The sequence below is a fragment of the Micropterus dolomieu genome, linkage group LG11, assembly GCF_021292245.1.
Source record: "Micropterus dolomieu isolate WLL.071019.BEF.003 ecotype Adirondacks linkage group LG11, ASM2129224v1, whole genome shotgun sequence".
In the NCBI taxonomy this organism is placed as follows: Eukaryota; Metazoa; Chordata; class Actinopteri; order Centrarchiformes; family Centrarchidae; genus Micropterus; species Micropterus dolomieu.
In genome coordinates this window covers 13,530,499-13,546,900 of record NC_060160.1, presented here as the reverse complement: position 1 = coordinate 13,546,900, position 16,402 = coordinate 13,530,499, and the positions used below count along the sequence as shown (strand labels likewise).

Below are 16,402 nucleotides of genomic sequence, written 5' to 3'. Positions count from 1 at the left end.
ACACAAGCACACATTCTGAATTTTTGTAACTGAATCGACTATTTCACAAAGATCAAGAATGTCCAAAATATCCAAGTATGAAAAAAATATATTGTACTCACAAAATAACCACATTGGCATCAGTTTTAAAGTTACGTACATATACAATTTATTTGAAGACACAAAGCATGTGATACTTATGAAGCATATGATGCCATTGATGACGCCACAGTGTTTTATTGCAAAGGCAGACACATGAGTAGGAAAAGGAAGAGGAGACGCAAGGAGAGGAGAGCAGAGGAGAGGAGAGGGGAGAGGAGCAGCATTCACGCTCCACCCACATGCCCTTCTATTGATTTCTCTCTCAATAAGACATTAACTAAAATGCGTCACTTGGAAGCAACTGCTACTATCTTTAAAGGAACCCATCAAGTTTTGCAACACAATATTTCTAATCTGTCACATCAAACAGTACAGTTACTGTAAAGATGGACCACTTTCAGTTCTCCATCAACTAAAACAGAACATAACATTCAAACACATGCAGCTCTGGCCTTTTACTGACACAAACAAGTGTGGTACCAAACGATGCCCCTCATACAGTAACTACCAATTCTCACAGTAGCATCAAGAAAAAACAATAATTTCGTTGTATGGAACGTTTTGCAACAGCAAACAGCACAGCAACAGCACAAAAGTTCAAGCTACAGACAGACACTCAAGATTGACGTTTCATTCCACTTCATGATAGTTATGGTAGTTACATATTAGCAACAGTGATTTGTAGCTTTGCCATTAAAGATGAAAAGCATTCATTTTATTGCCTTCCGCTGCACTGTAACATGCATCTACTTCACTTGGTTACGAAGAAAGGTCTTGGTGTGTGGCTTGATCAGGCGGTGAGCTAACTTTACAGCAGCACTCTGTGTTTGAAAGCTGTTCTCTCTATAGTTGTCTAGGACACAAAGACAACCGATCATGTGGTTGTAACATTCTGAAAAAAAGCAGTCAACAAGAATGAACACAGGCATGCATGGACACACATTTACAAAAAGGCAGGAACAAAAACACATTAAAAGGAACATTTCCTGCCTTTTCCTTTATTTTTGTTGTCATCTGCAACTTCATATAGAAATACAATATATTAAAGCCTTACAAATCAAAAGCCTTGTCAAGTCAAGCCCCGTCTTGTTCTGTCTGCGTGTATGTTTACATACTTGAACTTCACCAGTAGATGGTTTCTATTTGCCACCAGGTCACAGACTTGCTATAAAAAGACTGAGAGACATCACTAAGTTAGATCTCTTTTACATCTGCACCACACATTCCATCCAAATCTTATGACCCTTTTTCCCCTCCCCTTCCTGTCCATGTTTTCATCCTTGCCTTTGACCACTCCTAGCAGCATTGGATTTCTCTCGTGCTCTTTTTTTCAGCACCATAAATAATAAGTTATAGTCATCCACTTCTGACAGCTCACACAGGTGATGCCTTTTTGAAATTTGTAGGGTTCATTTTTGGGTACAGTACCCTTGATATTCTCTCCTATCTATATTCAAGCCTGTTATTATTTCCTCTATCTTTTAAATAAGTCTTCCAATAGCAGAGATATGTCTATCATTGCTTATTGCTTATTCTGTTGCTTACAATACAATATGCTTTTTTTATCTGTCCGGTCGAAGAAAAGCACATAACCGCAATGCTAGAACTAGTCATATATTTGTCATTTCAAATGTAAGTTAATCATTAAAATAGCTTGAAATTATATTTTCATGTGACCGTTCTTATGTCAGCAAAACTTTCAGACAGAAATGTTCACCATTTCGTTTTGTAGAATCACTATTAAACTCACATACCTTAATGTAATGCTCCGATATCCATTTTTGCTCTCATGTCCAAGTTCACTGTTCACACATCGCTCTTTTTTACTCCCCGTCTCTCACTCCTGGACTTTGCCTGCAGCTCAGCTGGATCAAAGGTGACTGAGCATGTGCTATACTGCGAAACTCTGACTTGACAACTCCAGTGTGGGATCCCAACAACACCAGGTGACTACTGACCTTGATCGCCCTCAGGGTGCGAGAAGAAACACACAAGCGCTTAAACACACCCACAGACAAACAGGAAAAAAAGAATCCTTTCTTTGGTGTGAAGGATGTGGTGCAGCTTCTGTGGAAGCAGTTCTCCAGAAAAAGGATGACAAAGCCACGCCAAACATCACAGGGGAGCATGACCACAGCAAAGGCCACATTTTAGAAAGTCATGATGATCATGCTAGTTTGTATGAACGCATTAGTAAATGCTACACTGCTAATGCGATCGCTGTGGCCTAGGGACACATACATGAGCAAATGTGAGTCAGTGGCACAGCAGATGCTACAAGTGTGTAAATCAATGTGTTCCTCCACAAAGCCTGCAGGTTAATAATGCTATGATGACAGTTGAACTGACACATGAAGCCTGAACACGTGTCTGAGATTTCTCATTTTCTCTTGTCTGTTCAACAGGTATAAGGGCTTCTCCACAGTCCAAATCTGACCTTTACGCTCACCTGCCAAGTTTTTTAAAAATTAATAACTACACCGCTCTTGCTTGGTAGTGCAGGTTTTATAGATAATGCAATAAACCAGTCCATTTCCAATGTGGTTTTGTGAATAGAACTAGATAGTATGTGGTAATTGAAAACTTATACACTCACATTGGAAGTCCAAATATGAGCCAGACGGTTTTCACTTCACTGATTGAAAAGCCAGTTTGGCAAGTGAGCCCAGCAAAAACATATTCACATGACTCCGAACTCAATAGACAAAATGCTTTCAGTATATGGACAATGATTCTTACCTTTAAAACACCTGCATGCACAAACACACAAGCACGCACAAAGTTCAAAAACAGGAATAGAGCAAACAATGGCCAGACATTACCAACCGATGATCAATCTCTGAGAGGGACCAACGACAAAAGCTGTCTAGGAGGCTTTGACTTTCTAATCAGTCACTCAGTGCCATGAATGAAAACAACATTCAACAGGCCAAAATCAGATTCGCTTCACAGTGGACAAAAACATCCTATCAGAGTCAACAAGCTCATTCACTCTCTGAAATCCATACTTCCTTCCGCTCTGCTCCATAAGAAAAATGTTACTGTTACTATTCACCAACACAAAGAATGCAACTCTTTTTTCTCTCACAGTCTCAATGTCCTTTAGGCCTGTTCTAACTCTTGTGAATGGCTAAACATGTAAAACTGCTAAATCTGGTTCAGAACAACCTGATATGGTTAGTATAAATAATGGAATAATGGGAAGTAATAGATCTCAAATGTCGTTTGAATGATCTCTAACATTATTATCAACCCCTTCAAGAAAATGGAGAATTCCAAAAAAAATCTACAGAAAATTATTTTAAATTACATTTATTCATTTAGCTGACGCTTTTATCCAAAGCGTCTTACAATTTTATATGTATATATAAATATATATATATATATCAGAGGTTGCACGCCTCTGGAGCAACTAGGAGTTAAGTGTCTTGCTCAGGGACACATTGGAGGATGTGCCACGGGAATTGAACCCGGGTCTCTCACACCAAAAGTATGCATCTTATCCACGGTTACATCGCCACCCCCACAACTTTAAATTATAACCAACAAGCAAAAAATCCACTTTGTGATATATATAAATGTAGACTTGAGCCATTTTAAGCAGGCTAAGTGCAAAAGAAGCAAAGCCCCTTGTGGAGAATTAACCTATCAAAGAGGTGAGAACTGTACCTGTCGTGCCAGGCAGGCGTCCAGAGCTGGCTGTAGATGGCTATATATAAACTCCTCTAAATACAGAGCCTCCTCTTTCACCCACAGCTTCTCTGTACCTCTGACTGTCGCTTCTGCCGCTGTTTCTGTAGCTTCTTGTTGTCTTCTTCTTTTCTGCTTCACTTCTGTCAGGCTATTTATCTCTAATGTCTCTACAGCGTCCTTTTAGAGTTAATAGTCTCACTGCCTGTTGCTCTCTGCTCTTCATTCAGCGACATGCACTCCCCCATTGTGGTGCAATCCCTCTCTCAGTCTCCTCCTTCTTTCTCTGCCTTCCCCTATGCTTACCATTATTCCCTCCCTCCCTAATTCCCCCCACCCCCCAGGCACTCCTACATATCCAGGCCTGTCCCATCTGCTACCTGTGAACACTGTTCACTCACTTTAGATTCATCCTGATATGAATATATTCTTTTCAAACTATCATGAAGGAGTGAACGCAAACAAAATCCAGCCAGCTTCTCTGCCAGTGCTTTCTTCCTAAACTTCTTCAAGGTACAGCCGCCTCCAAATATGCCAGGAATGTAAAGATAAAGAATGCATTACTCAAGCTAGGCCAAGGAACAGGGAGCGTCTGTTTTTCTTGCTGCTTTTTAGGGGTTGATTTTAAAAAGAAATAGCCGACCACACAACAGGTTGTAGTTCTTCTTTGGAAGTTTAGTTTGCACGAGAAACATGGTTTATGTATGTGTGCTTCCTCTTAAGAGAAATCACCTCATGTTTTTATGTACATGTGGGCAGCAAAGTGTACTAAACTAGCCATTCAATTTGCAAAACAGAGAAACATGTTTGCTGCAAAGGGCAGCCATGTAATGGACAGATATAACAGTATAAATGGAATTTATATTAATAACCTTAAATCGACCAACCTTGTGGACAATGTCTCCCAGCTCTCTGCAGTACGTGAATATGTTCTTGCAGGTGGAGTATCCACTGTGCTGGAAAAACTGATACCTTGAAAGACACGGATTGTATTTCAAATAAGTCTAGAGAATAGAAGGACTTACTGCAAGTGGGCACAATGATTTCATTTCACACTGCTAATTAAAAGGAAAAATACAAATAAGGATAAGGATATTAGAAAGTCACACAAAGAGAAAACAAAAAGAGAGCAAATAGAGGGGTGAACTTTTAAGGGACCGGTGTCAGCTTTCTTAACAGGGGACAACATGTAAACAGCAGGTCAGCACGTACGCCAAATCATAACCCAAAGCCATCCTCTATACATAAAACCTATAGCAACAAAAAATACAGCCAGAACTATTTTTTACAAGACACAGAAGAGAACATTAGTAAAATAGCTGTAGAATAAAATAGAACTTCAAGTACTGTATACATAACAGTTAGATAACTGCCTCTTTACAAACCTGTTGAGCAAAGAGAAGAGTCCTTTGGCAGAGGTGATGAGCTCCACTACAACCTGCAGAATGCCAGCATGCAGCTTGGTGGTGCTGCGTCCATCGTAGCTATTGAGGCGCCAGCGGCCCTGGATGCCCATCTGGAGGGTGTGGGCAACGGCACGCAGCCTCTCTGTCAGACTGCGTAGATTATCACCACCTATACAATATGTCTGGAGGGCACACACATGCCAAACACACACATTAAAGGTCTATTCCACTCCTGAAATACTCTCACAGTGCTATATATAATCAGTCCGTCATGTTTAATGCATTACTTCCCATCTTCCCACCTACACTGCCTCAACACTCCACAGAACCCATGGGTTTGTGCTTGTGTTTTAGACGCATTTCATATACTGTGATCGCAACATCACCTAACGCCATTTCAATATGCATTGCAATTGGGTGTATATTGAATTAAGAGCAAGTCAATGTCAATACAGAGTGGAAGCTGAGTAAAAGCCATGCTCCTTACACAAAATACAGTATTCCTTGTATAGCATTATGGTCTTCTGTTGGTGGAGAAATTAGTGTTGTTTCCTCTTCTGATATGAATGTATTCCATTTTGAGAGGTGTAAAAATTGTGCATGATGAATTAAGAACTTGCTGGTCTGACTGTCATCAAAGTTTTACATTTACTACTAATTCCTTAAAGTTTACAAAAAATGTTTGATCAACATTACAGTGTCATGACCTAGAGGCAGACAAAAAAAATCCTGTATCAGAGTATATGTTTTTTTATGTTATTGGCCTAGGTGCACCAAACTTATGTAGTCTAATGAGACAGTCTTGCAAAACTGTTTTAGAGAGGTGTTGATTCAACTTTATGACCATTTTGGAGGCGGTTCTAATATTTTGTCCACACCCTTTTATATCAGTTAGGGTAGAGAGAACCATCTCTCAGTACAACACAATACAAGCCATCCAAAGCTACCATATCAAACAGTAGCGAGGGATAAAATAAATGTTCCCCACAGAACAGGACAGAGCCTCTCTCTCCCACACATCACAGCACTCATCACAGTTTCCTGCCCCACTGCGGGAGACGTGACTCTTCACAACCAGTGAAGAAGGAGCAGGTCATTGTCGTGACCCACTCATCAGTAGTCAAGAGGTTTGAATCGCTCAGGTTTTATTGTTATAGCTATCAACCAGCCGGAACACCCCTCCATCAACATAACACTGTAGTTGCTAATTATGTAACTGTGTACTTGAATATGTTAGGTCTCTTCCATGTGAGCGTCTGATGGTTGGTTTTATGAATGAGTACAGTGTTAGCACTTCATGGGGCATCAAGACAGAGAGGAAGAGAGGCACACACATTCACACACACACACACACACACACACACACACAGTACTCAAGGTACACATTTCAACAGTTTATCTGTGCATGGATTCTAATCTTGTCTTATGTTAAACAATTTCACAGGAGTGCACTTATGTGAAGCTTCTACTAAAGACACACTCATTCATTCAGACTCTGGGTTAAACTCTGACTATTTCAATCAGTATTACGTTGTGGACAGCAAGCATTTCAAGCAGCCTGAGCTTTAGCCTGATGCTCACAGACTGTTACACCACCAGAGCTGGAACGTTGCCTGATACTGTCCTGCTCAATTAGTCCTTCCAATGAAACAAACAGACAATCACCCCCCCACACACACATACACACCAACGCAGCTATTAGGTGTCCTAAAACTCCCTCTCAGAATTGGACAGGGAGGAAAATTAATTAGACAGCAGGATGAAAAATGGGATAAAGAATCAAAGGGGGGGCAGAAGTTTTTTTTCAGCAGACTACCAACTTTCCTAGAGATTTGCATGTAAAATATTTGACATAAGCTTTTGTATTCTAAATCTGCTTTGGTCGCAGTTGAAGCATGGTTAGCCCTTTGATGTTAGCTAGAGCTAGTTTACTATGATATGCTTGACTTGGGGGATTTTGATATAAAAGTGGAGCTCAAAGTGAAGCGATGAACTCAGACTTGCTGCATGTTGTTAAAGGCTGAGTGTACTTCAATGAAGCAGGACTTGTATGGCAATAAGAGCAGTTGTGTATTCTGGCTGGATTTGCAAAAGATTGTGCAAACAAGAGCGGGGTCTAAAAACAGAGTGATGGTGAAAAAAATACACATCTGTGCTCTAATATCAGAACAATGACGGCACAACAACAAGACAAGATGACTGCTCAGAAAAAACCCAGAGCACAGCTTCCATAACACTCACAGCCTTGGATACACATTGCACTGCTATGGACACATACTGTACACAAACACACATGACCGTGCTTCCCGCTTACCAGAGAGCAGAGTTTCTCCACAGCCTCCAGTATGAGCTCCTGATGTCCGATCTTATGTATTCCCAACTTTTCCAGGTCCTGAGAGGTCAGCTGGAGCAGATCCAGACCCGACAAATGCCACTCCGAGACCGCATACTGATGCAAGGGGGCATCCAGACCTGGCAGCAGGACACAAAAGCACATACACTTAGGTTCTAACCACATGCAGAGAACAAGTATGAATGGAAACCCCGCATAGTTAGAAAGTCACATGTATGTACAAGCAGAGACAGGCAGAGAGAGCATGGACAAACAGAGGCAGGAGATTGGTAGGCTGCAGGCATCTTGAGTGTAGTATGAAGCATGAAACAAGACTCCTGCTCCGCTCCAAATAGTTACTATATAGTAACTACATGATGATTTTAATATGAATATCATGTCTCCTAACTGTGTAAGCTTTTGAAAGAATGACTTATTAACTACAACCACTTAAAAAATTAGCTTAACACTGTGTATTAAATGTGTTATGACATGTAATAGTCAGTGGTGGAAGTATTCAAATAATTTACTGCAATAGCAACAAAATAGCAATACTACACTATAACAATTCTCCTTGTACAGCACAAGTCTTGCATTCTACATTTTACTTAAGTAAAAGTATTAGCAACAACATGTACTTAAAGTATCAAAAGTGAAAATATGCAGAATGCCCACTGTCCCTGTTATATTGAATCATATTGAATGTTTTATACACTGATCAAAAAAGTAACTGCTGAATAAATGTAATGGATAAAAATACAATATATTCTGTACATATAAGCCAAATTAATATATTTATAGACACTGTACTTAAGTTGAGTAAATTTACTTAGTTACTTCTTAGTTGCAGGTGAGCACTGGTAATAGCTTATCTGTACTGTAGGCAGATATTTTAATACTAATACATTTCCCCTATAAAACAGCATAAGAGAACATTATTCCAAGCACTTTACGGTGGAGTGAGCAGTATACTGTCTGTGTATGACCCTCTGGGCTACAGAAAACATGAATCAGCCCAGGGAACGCAACGCGTACTAGAAGTAGAAAACAGTCAGCCATGTACACAGTTTCTAATGATCAGGGGTTGCTACTGATCAGAACAAGATTGCTGTGGATTCTTTCTCAGCACGGGCCACTTCCTCATTCCACCTCCACCTTTCACTTACAAGAGGATTTGTGTGGCGCTTCTATTTCTGACTTTCCCGTCCGAGCCAAAGTACCTGAGAGGCGATCAAGGTGCGGGTTGGGGAAAAGCGCAATATGTTCCTCACCTTGGAGCCAGGAGCTGACTTGCTCCTCGCTCCACGACGTTATAGGATCCATGCTCCAAGTCCTTCTGCAGTCGCTGGCTCACTTTCCAGCCGCCCTGGCCGACTTCTACCTCTCCGTGCTGCTGGAAGAAGGAAAAGTCGATTCTGATTTGGAGTCGGGCGATGACGAATGGCACTCCTTCACACAGGTACAGGTAAGACTGCCCCTGCTGTCAGCCAATAGTGCGGAACTGTCAGACTCGACCAGGAGCAAAGACCCCTCCCATCTAGGCCCCCCTCCTTACCTGTAGGAATACTGTGTGTTTGTGAGTGTGTGTGAGAGAGAAAGGTGCTGTCGCTTTAAGGCTTCATAACTTCCCTTATAGTTTTATTTTCATGCGCAATCACGAAAATGGCGCAGTGCCTATGATATTTACACAGAAGCATGTGGAGGCAAGGTGTGCACACAATAACAGCAACACCATCTTTCTGACTGCATCTGATTGCATTATAGTGCAACTGTGCAACCTGTGTTTTACTAGGAAAATAAAAGATACTCTGCTTTCTTAGCATGATTATGATCTCCTACACAAAAATTCACTCAAATGCTAATGCAACTTTTCTGTTTCCCTTAAAGTTCCTAAACTGCAACAGATTAAAAGGATAAATAACTTGTTCTCCCCTTACCTGCCAGCAGACCTAATCCTCTTTTCCAAGTGCGCTGGTTAGGCTGCTTTCTGAGGAATTATCTGGAAATGTTTTCTTATTTTGTCCTTTGAAATGTGTTTACATCTCCGCTCCAATATTGAAAAAAATGAGGACATAGGATGTATGAGGGCATTTCTGCTGAATTATTTACAGTATCAGTAATTAGTTAGATAATTATTTCAGAAGCATGGTACTGGAGGAGTTTATTCATGAATCATTTATCTATAACACACACAAACATTGAATCTGTTTGTGTGTTGACTAAAGAAAGAACACAGGGATGCTTTAAATGTAGAGTGGTGGAAAGTAACTAAGTATTTTTACTCAACTACTGTTTTCTATTTTACAATTTTGAGTTACTTGTACTTTCGTATTTCCATTTTATGCTATTTTATACTTCTACATTTCAGAGGTTAATATTGTAGTTTTTATTCCACTACATTTATCTAAGAGCTATGAGTTGACAAGGGTAAGGGTTAGGTGTTAGCCCTATTAAAAAAAAACAAGATCATTTAAACAGTTTATTAAAGATTAAACCATGTGGCTGATCGAGTTTGATTTCCCTTTATCTCTGTTTGAGATGCTGATGGGACTTTTTCCTCTCTTTTCCTACCAAGGGGGTTTCACTTAAATAACTGTTTCAATCCCAAAGAAGTAAAATTGTCACTACAAATCAGCAAAGATTAGAGAAAAGGCACAAATATTAACTTTATTTTTATATTTTTGTATCAGAACTTTGTTTTTTCTTCTTTCCTTTCACGTTACTCTCACAACCCTCAAGATTATTGGGAGGCTTTGAAGGGGCCCAACCCCGAGGTTCTTTACCATATAAGGTAGTAGTCAAAACTGGCTCCACTGACCGCTACTTTCGCATTGGTTGATCTGTATTAATAATCCCATAACCTAAAATATAATAATATATAATTGGCAATACAAGTACTTTTACTTTTGATACTTTGTACATTTTGATTATAATACTTCTGTACTTTTACGTAGACTTTTACTTGTAATGTACTTATACATTGTGGTATAGGTACTTTTACTTAAGTAGAAGATCTGAGTACTTCCTCTGCCACTGATGTTGTAAATTATAATAATGTGTTATGTGACTACACACAGTGAGGTATATGGTGTCATGGAGAATTAAAAGCCCCAAACAGCCTTACTTATAGGGGGGGCAATACTCACAACTCTTCTGCTACCTCGACTAACATCGCAACAACAGCTTGTATTGGCTAGTTATAAAGTGAGCTGAATGTACACGGGCAAGTAATGTAATTTTACCTGAAACACAAATCATGGCTGGGTTGGCTGGAATAGTGTTGGGTTGCTCGATCAGTCCAACCCACTTTGCTTGGTCCCTATTTACAGAGCCAGGCCTGTGTACAAACACTACATTTTTTAGCATACACAGACAAAAATATGTGTCTTTCATTAGAATTGTATACACCACCTTTAACTCATTGGTATTTATTCTCCATGCAGAATCAGTCAATCAGTCATTGGCTCTGGGGTTCAAAGTTCATTTTATGTTGAATGATTACCTACATATTACACATTAAATCTTAAAGGAGTCCCAACAACCATGTCCAACTACTTTGTGTAGTGGATCAAAATGCTACTTTTTAACATCTTGAAGCAGTGTATGCTCCATTCATGCTCACCACATCAAGTCTATAGCACCTTAAGAGATTCTGTGAATGAATCGTGGAATCTAATGCTGTGAGCTACAACAGGAAGCCATTGCCAGTGTTGCAATTCCCAGCAAACCTACTGTTGAATGTTGAAAGTAAAGGGCAAGGCCTGATGAAAAGGCTATATTCATGAAAGAACTGCCCTCTGATATCTGGCACCCCCTGCTGTTGTTCTCTTTGAACCAAGAGAAAGAGATTTAGGAAGGGGAAAAGTCAGATTCATATGTCAGCCGCCAAACTGGAGCGGTATCCCCATGTGTGTTTTGAGCCAATATTTTCAAATATTTAGAGAAAATCTGTTAGGCTGTATACAAAAATCTAGTCCTGTAATGTGTCTTTGTAATAAAATGTGACATATTATAATTGCTTAAATCTACATGGTTTAACCTAAACCATGATAGGGAAATGCTGTTTTGATACTGTATGTGCCTTTATCATTTCATCATCATGGATAAGTGTATTTCAAAGTAAAAACAAATTGACTGAATCGATATTTATCTTCTGTTAGGTCAAAATGGTCTCTGCTGAAAGTGAGAGGAAAATAACTGAGCTTTAATGGAAGACATCAGTCCACTAGTCTGACAAGTCAAGGCTCATCTTCAGTAATGGAAAACCAATGGATTGCAAAATCCTTGCCTGTTCTTGCGTAAAGTCTCCAGCACTACCCTGTGCTCTTGTCCAGTATACTGCAGTGGTATTATTCCAATGATAGCAGCTTTTTTATTTTTTCTTGTTTTCCAGCCTGCAAGCAATCCCCACAGTGAAATTCAATGACACGATGATGTGTTACAGTAGCTTTTTAAAAAACAAATAAATAAAGGCCTTTTACCTGGCCTGCCTTTTTGCTCAGCCCAAATTCCAGAAATACAAATTCAAGCCTCAACATGCTGTTTTGGCTCGACAGCGCACCCTTTACTGCAGTCATAAGATTATAGAGTCAGGAGACTCTGCTATGCATTAGCTGTTACGGCAAAACACTGTGTTGACAACAAAAGGGAACAAGATTGTACTTCATAATCAACAATGGATAACCATAGCCTCTCTCCTTTTCCCTCCCCTCACCCTCCGCTCAACTTTAGTTACTGATCAATATTCCCCCGCCCAGTTCATCTACAACCACATTGTCCCATGAGCCATTTCGGTGACAAATGATAATTCCATTAATGTTTGAAATACAATAATGCTATTTTATCATCACCTCTGTATGGCACAGAGGCAGAGCACATTTTGAATCATTACAATGCCTTCTTCTCCTGCTTTAGTCAGTCCGAAGAGATTGGATAATTACCGTTGCTCCACTATTGAGCTGCTAATTAATTCTATGCTGCAGCCCCACTGATGGCGTTGATCCTTGCACCGCACAAATGTGCTCATTGAGCTCAGCTAAGCGAGAATTATTGTCAAAGGTCTGAAAGTACTCTCATTGAAACCTGACACCCATATGTATTAGATTTAGTTCTGAAATTAAGTCTACTAGGATGAAATGTACTGTATGCTGTAACAAAAGATGCCATGTCCATTAGTCTTTGTGAGTTGGATTCATCTGCACGAGATCTGGGTATATTTATGTCACTGCTTTAATGCTGGGATGATCTTGTCTTTAAGTGGAGTCAATTCATAGTGCCTGTATTACATCAACAAATTAATCCCTTGGATTAAATTAACATTAGATTTAACTCCACTCTAATCTGCTTTAGATGCAATTCAAGTTCACTCATCCTTATAATGGTGAGTAGGAAATGGAAAGTAAAACAGAATAACTACCAAACACTTTTAATCAAAGACTTTTAGCAGTATGTATGGTAATTCCAACATGCACACCCATACAGATACACTCTGTTGCCTCCTGCAACAAAAATACAACATAGAGCATAATTCGGATCAAAATAAATAAATACAGACAAAGCAAGCACTAAATTTACGGGACAGAAATAAAGAAAAGCAGCTTCACAAATGAACCTATACATTAAAAATGCACACGTCTACTGCAGCGGGACAAAAGCTGAATGAAGTAAAGTAAAACAATTAACACAATTAGAGAAAAGCAGCAGTACTAAATGAAAAAATGCTTTTTGAGGAGTTGTTTCAGAACCTGCTGCCACTTCACAACTGGAGTATGCATGTATTTGCATTTTAAAAGCACTGTTTATTGCTGTGCATGTTCAACTGAAAATTAGGGTTCAACAGCAGTGTCGCCTTTGCAACAGTTTATCTCATTTGCAGTCTGTCGCTTGGGGACCAAATCAGCCATCATCTCTTTTGTCACAGCTCAGCTAATGTTTCAGTTATACTCGGAAAACACACCTCACTCCAATACACCAACAGGACAGGGTGGAGTCTTGCTCCATTGCACAGGCATGGCAAGCTGGACTGAGTCATATTACCCATGATGCATCTCGTGTAGCTGAAGGTGGGGGCAGGGCATCCCTGGTTTCCCTGGTTTCTCTGTCACTGAATGGGAGACACCTCTGAGTCATCGCTGTCACCTGTGATGTCACTGGTGCGTCATGAATAGAGGAAGAGTGTCTCTGCAGTCAGACTAGCAATTTACGTCACATCTAACATCAACATGTCAGTCAGTATCAACGTACCTTTTCATAGGTAGTTTGTTTTTACAATAAGCTATTTCCAACTGGCCACCAGCGACCCTCATCTTACAATGTATTTATTTCTGGAAAGCATCACTGTTAAAAAGAGCTTTGCCCCCATTCTCAGGCATCCTTACATGACTTTTCACCCTTCCTCTTTTTATTCACTCCTAAAAATTGTCTTTATAACCCCCTTCACTTTCACCACAGGACAAACTGAACATCTGGAATTCATCATCTCATCCAGGAGGAGCCATAAACAGTGAGAAATGTTCAGCATGTGTCACTTGTCCTGGATATATTGGATGGTGAGGGAAAAATTAGGTGAAAGAGAATGAGAGATGAGGAGAAGAGAAAATAATGAGCAATGGTCTGTCGTACGGCTGCACTAAATAACAAACACCAATATGGCATTAAGAGGTTCTATGAGTGTTCCTATGGCAGCTGCTTATCCATCATTGAGACAAATTGATTAATGTGAGGCTTGGGATGGGAGTGACTTTGAATATTACTGGTACATCCATCGTGAGTGTGGTAGATACAAGCCCCTTTGTGATGTAATCTTACTTTCTGACCACCCTTAGGTGGTATGGTATTGTCTGAAAATAAATTTGCTGTACATCGACCTTCAGAGCTTTCTCTCTCCATTGACTTCCTCCTTCTTCCCTGGTGTGTGAAAAATTGGAGGAAAAGGTGTCAACAAACAGGCGTTAACACACATCATATTTATTGTGTCCATATGCACAAGTAGCATTGCTTCAAAACGATAGATCATGTAAACATGTTGTGTGCGCAGAAATACAGACAAATCCTCTACAGGAAGATAAAGGAAAATATGAATAGGTTGAAACTGCAGCAAACCTTCAGACATGAATGCATGTGACAGTAATTCTGGAGGGAACAGACAAGGTGTTGCAAGTTAACAGCTTGGAAGTCCAAAATCCGCACATGTCATATATATGCTGTTAGATAGGAAATGTTCCCTCTCCAGTTCAGATGTGTGTTCAACCTGTCACAGAACTCAGACTGATAAATGCAGGTTGGTATGATAAATAGGCTTTATCAATGCAGCAGCATTTTGCATATACAGTACTGAGACAACACATACATCAAAAGACAGGCTCCACACCATGCCAATTCATTTTTCACATTTGTTTCCATGAAATGCCTTCTACATCTTAATTTGAATCAAAAATGTATCTGATCCATCCACGGCGTGGGGGGTTTGATGCTCTTCAGTTGCCAATAGTAACCAAAGCTAGCCAAGAGCAAAATCCACTCGGTAGTGAATGAAGCTGAGAAGTGTTGACGGTGGATGGGAGTATTATATCACTGAAGATAACAAGGACCATTAGAAGAGCTGTTGTCAATGAAAAGAGAGCTGCATCAATGTAATGTCAGGACAGAATCAAACAGCACTGGTCACGACCCAGATTCTAGTCTCTTCTGTTCTTTACATTGTATTTATTGTGTAACCTATTATGTAAGTGTTGCAACAATGTGTGTTGTTTTTAGACCTAGAGGGAGTGGTGATATGGGTCCAAAGGGAATGTGCTCTAAATATATTTTTGTAAAATTAAAAACATATTGAAAAGTCAGTTGCACACTCTGCATTGCCATCTTTTGTGACCAGCCTTGAGTTCACAGCGGACATTATGCAATCACATATTTCTTCAGTGCTCTTTGGCTGCAATCCAATGGCATTATGAATTGACTGGCAGGCTTTCCTTTGAGTAGAGGGTTTGTACTCCTCTGATGCACCTGCTGCACCACAAGCAGTCCGTTCATTAATAGAAGGCTCCAGTCTGCATTACGTATTTGCAGTTCATCTGCCTGCCGCATGATGGCACGATCGGACCTGGGCGGGACAAATAGAAATAGAGGGCTGGATGAAATCCTGCTGGAGTCTGCCAATTACAGCTCGAGTTGGAGCGTGCTCGTACTACAGAGCTACACTGAGGTCTCTGCGCGCATCGCACACTGCTGGGAAACGAGCGGACAGAGCGAAGTCTTCCTTTCTGCCCGGGAGAAGCCACGAGCACACTGGGAGGAAGACGTTCGGCTCTGATACCACGTCGATTGCAAAGACAGCACGGACTCTTACTGTCTGGCTAATTCCTGTAGGTGCCATTAGACTCCTGCAAAACCCTGTTAAAGGGTCACGGTGTTGGGCTGTCCTCTCTCTCCCGCTTGTCAAACCCAAATCCTGAGTAACCAACGCGCGTTACCTGGACGAACACAAGGTTTGTTTGGTTTTTATGGTGTTTCAAGCTGGATTATCACCTTCAGCCAGTACACACAGGTGGCCAGCCAACGCCAGCGAAGGATTACAATTGTTTGTAAAGCTCCTGGTTGTGCTTGCAGCGTCTGCATGCGCGTCTTTTTCTCTGAGCAGAGAGCGAAGTGCTGATAAATCTGCTCCACCTGGACTTTGGACCTGAGTGAGGTGCTCCTCAGTGAACTGCACTTGACAGGAGCGGCACCGCCAAGTCTGGGAAGACCCTATTCGTTGGCTACTTGAGCAACTGAGGGGGGGAACTGAAGATCCTGCGAAAATGCCGCTTGCACAGATCGCGGAGCCATGGCCCACAATGGAACTAGTGCAGCTCGAAACGGAGGTAATGAGAGGTGAACTATGTCGACGTCGTTTTGC

At 40.6% G+C, this 16,402-nt stretch overlaps 2 protein-coding genes across 5 annotated transcripts in view; one reads left to right on the top strand and one right to left on the bottom strand.

Annotated features, from left to right (window-relative positions):
* Nucleotides 1-9,021, bottom strand: part of cnksr1 (connector enhancer of kinase suppressor of Ras 1) — a 28,637-nt gene extending 19,616 nt beyond the window's left edge. Inside the window, exons 1-4 of one of the 2 annotated variants that reach the window (XM_046061975.1) lie at nucleotides 8,781-9,021; nucleotides 7,492-7,649; nucleotides 5,157-5,359; nucleotides 4,659-4,743 (exon numbers count right to left, since the gene is read on the bottom strand). In XM_046061975.1, coding sequence (XP_045917931.1) covers nucleotides 4,659-4,743; nucleotides 5,157-5,359; nucleotides 7,492-7,649; nucleotides 8,781-8,832 — 498 coding nt within the window. In that variant the 5' untranslated portion in view covers nucleotides 8,833-9,021. The remainder of the gene's footprint in view (nucleotides 1-4,658; nucleotides 4,744-5,156; nucleotides 5,360-7,491; nucleotides 7,650-8,780) is intronic. The other variant, XM_046061974.1, reaches the window with a different exon arrangement.
* Nucleotides 9,022-15,660: 6,639 nt separating this feature from the next.
* The window catches only part of rps6ka1 (ribosomal protein S6 kinase a, polypeptide 1), a 60,930-nt gene continuing 60,188 nt past the window's right edge, over nucleotides 15,661-16,402 (top strand). The window contains exons 1-2 of one of the 3 annotated variants that reach the window (XM_046062398.1): nucleotides 15,661-15,992; nucleotides 16,145-16,367. In XM_046062398.1, coding sequence (XP_045918354.1) covers nucleotides 16,305-16,367 — 63 coding nt within the window. In that variant the 5' untranslated portion in view covers nucleotides 15,661-15,992; nucleotides 16,145-16,304. Of the gene's footprint in view, nucleotides 16,368-16,402 lie in introns of all 3 variants that reach the window. The other 2 variants (XM_046062397.1, XM_046062400.1) reach the window with 2 other exon arrangements.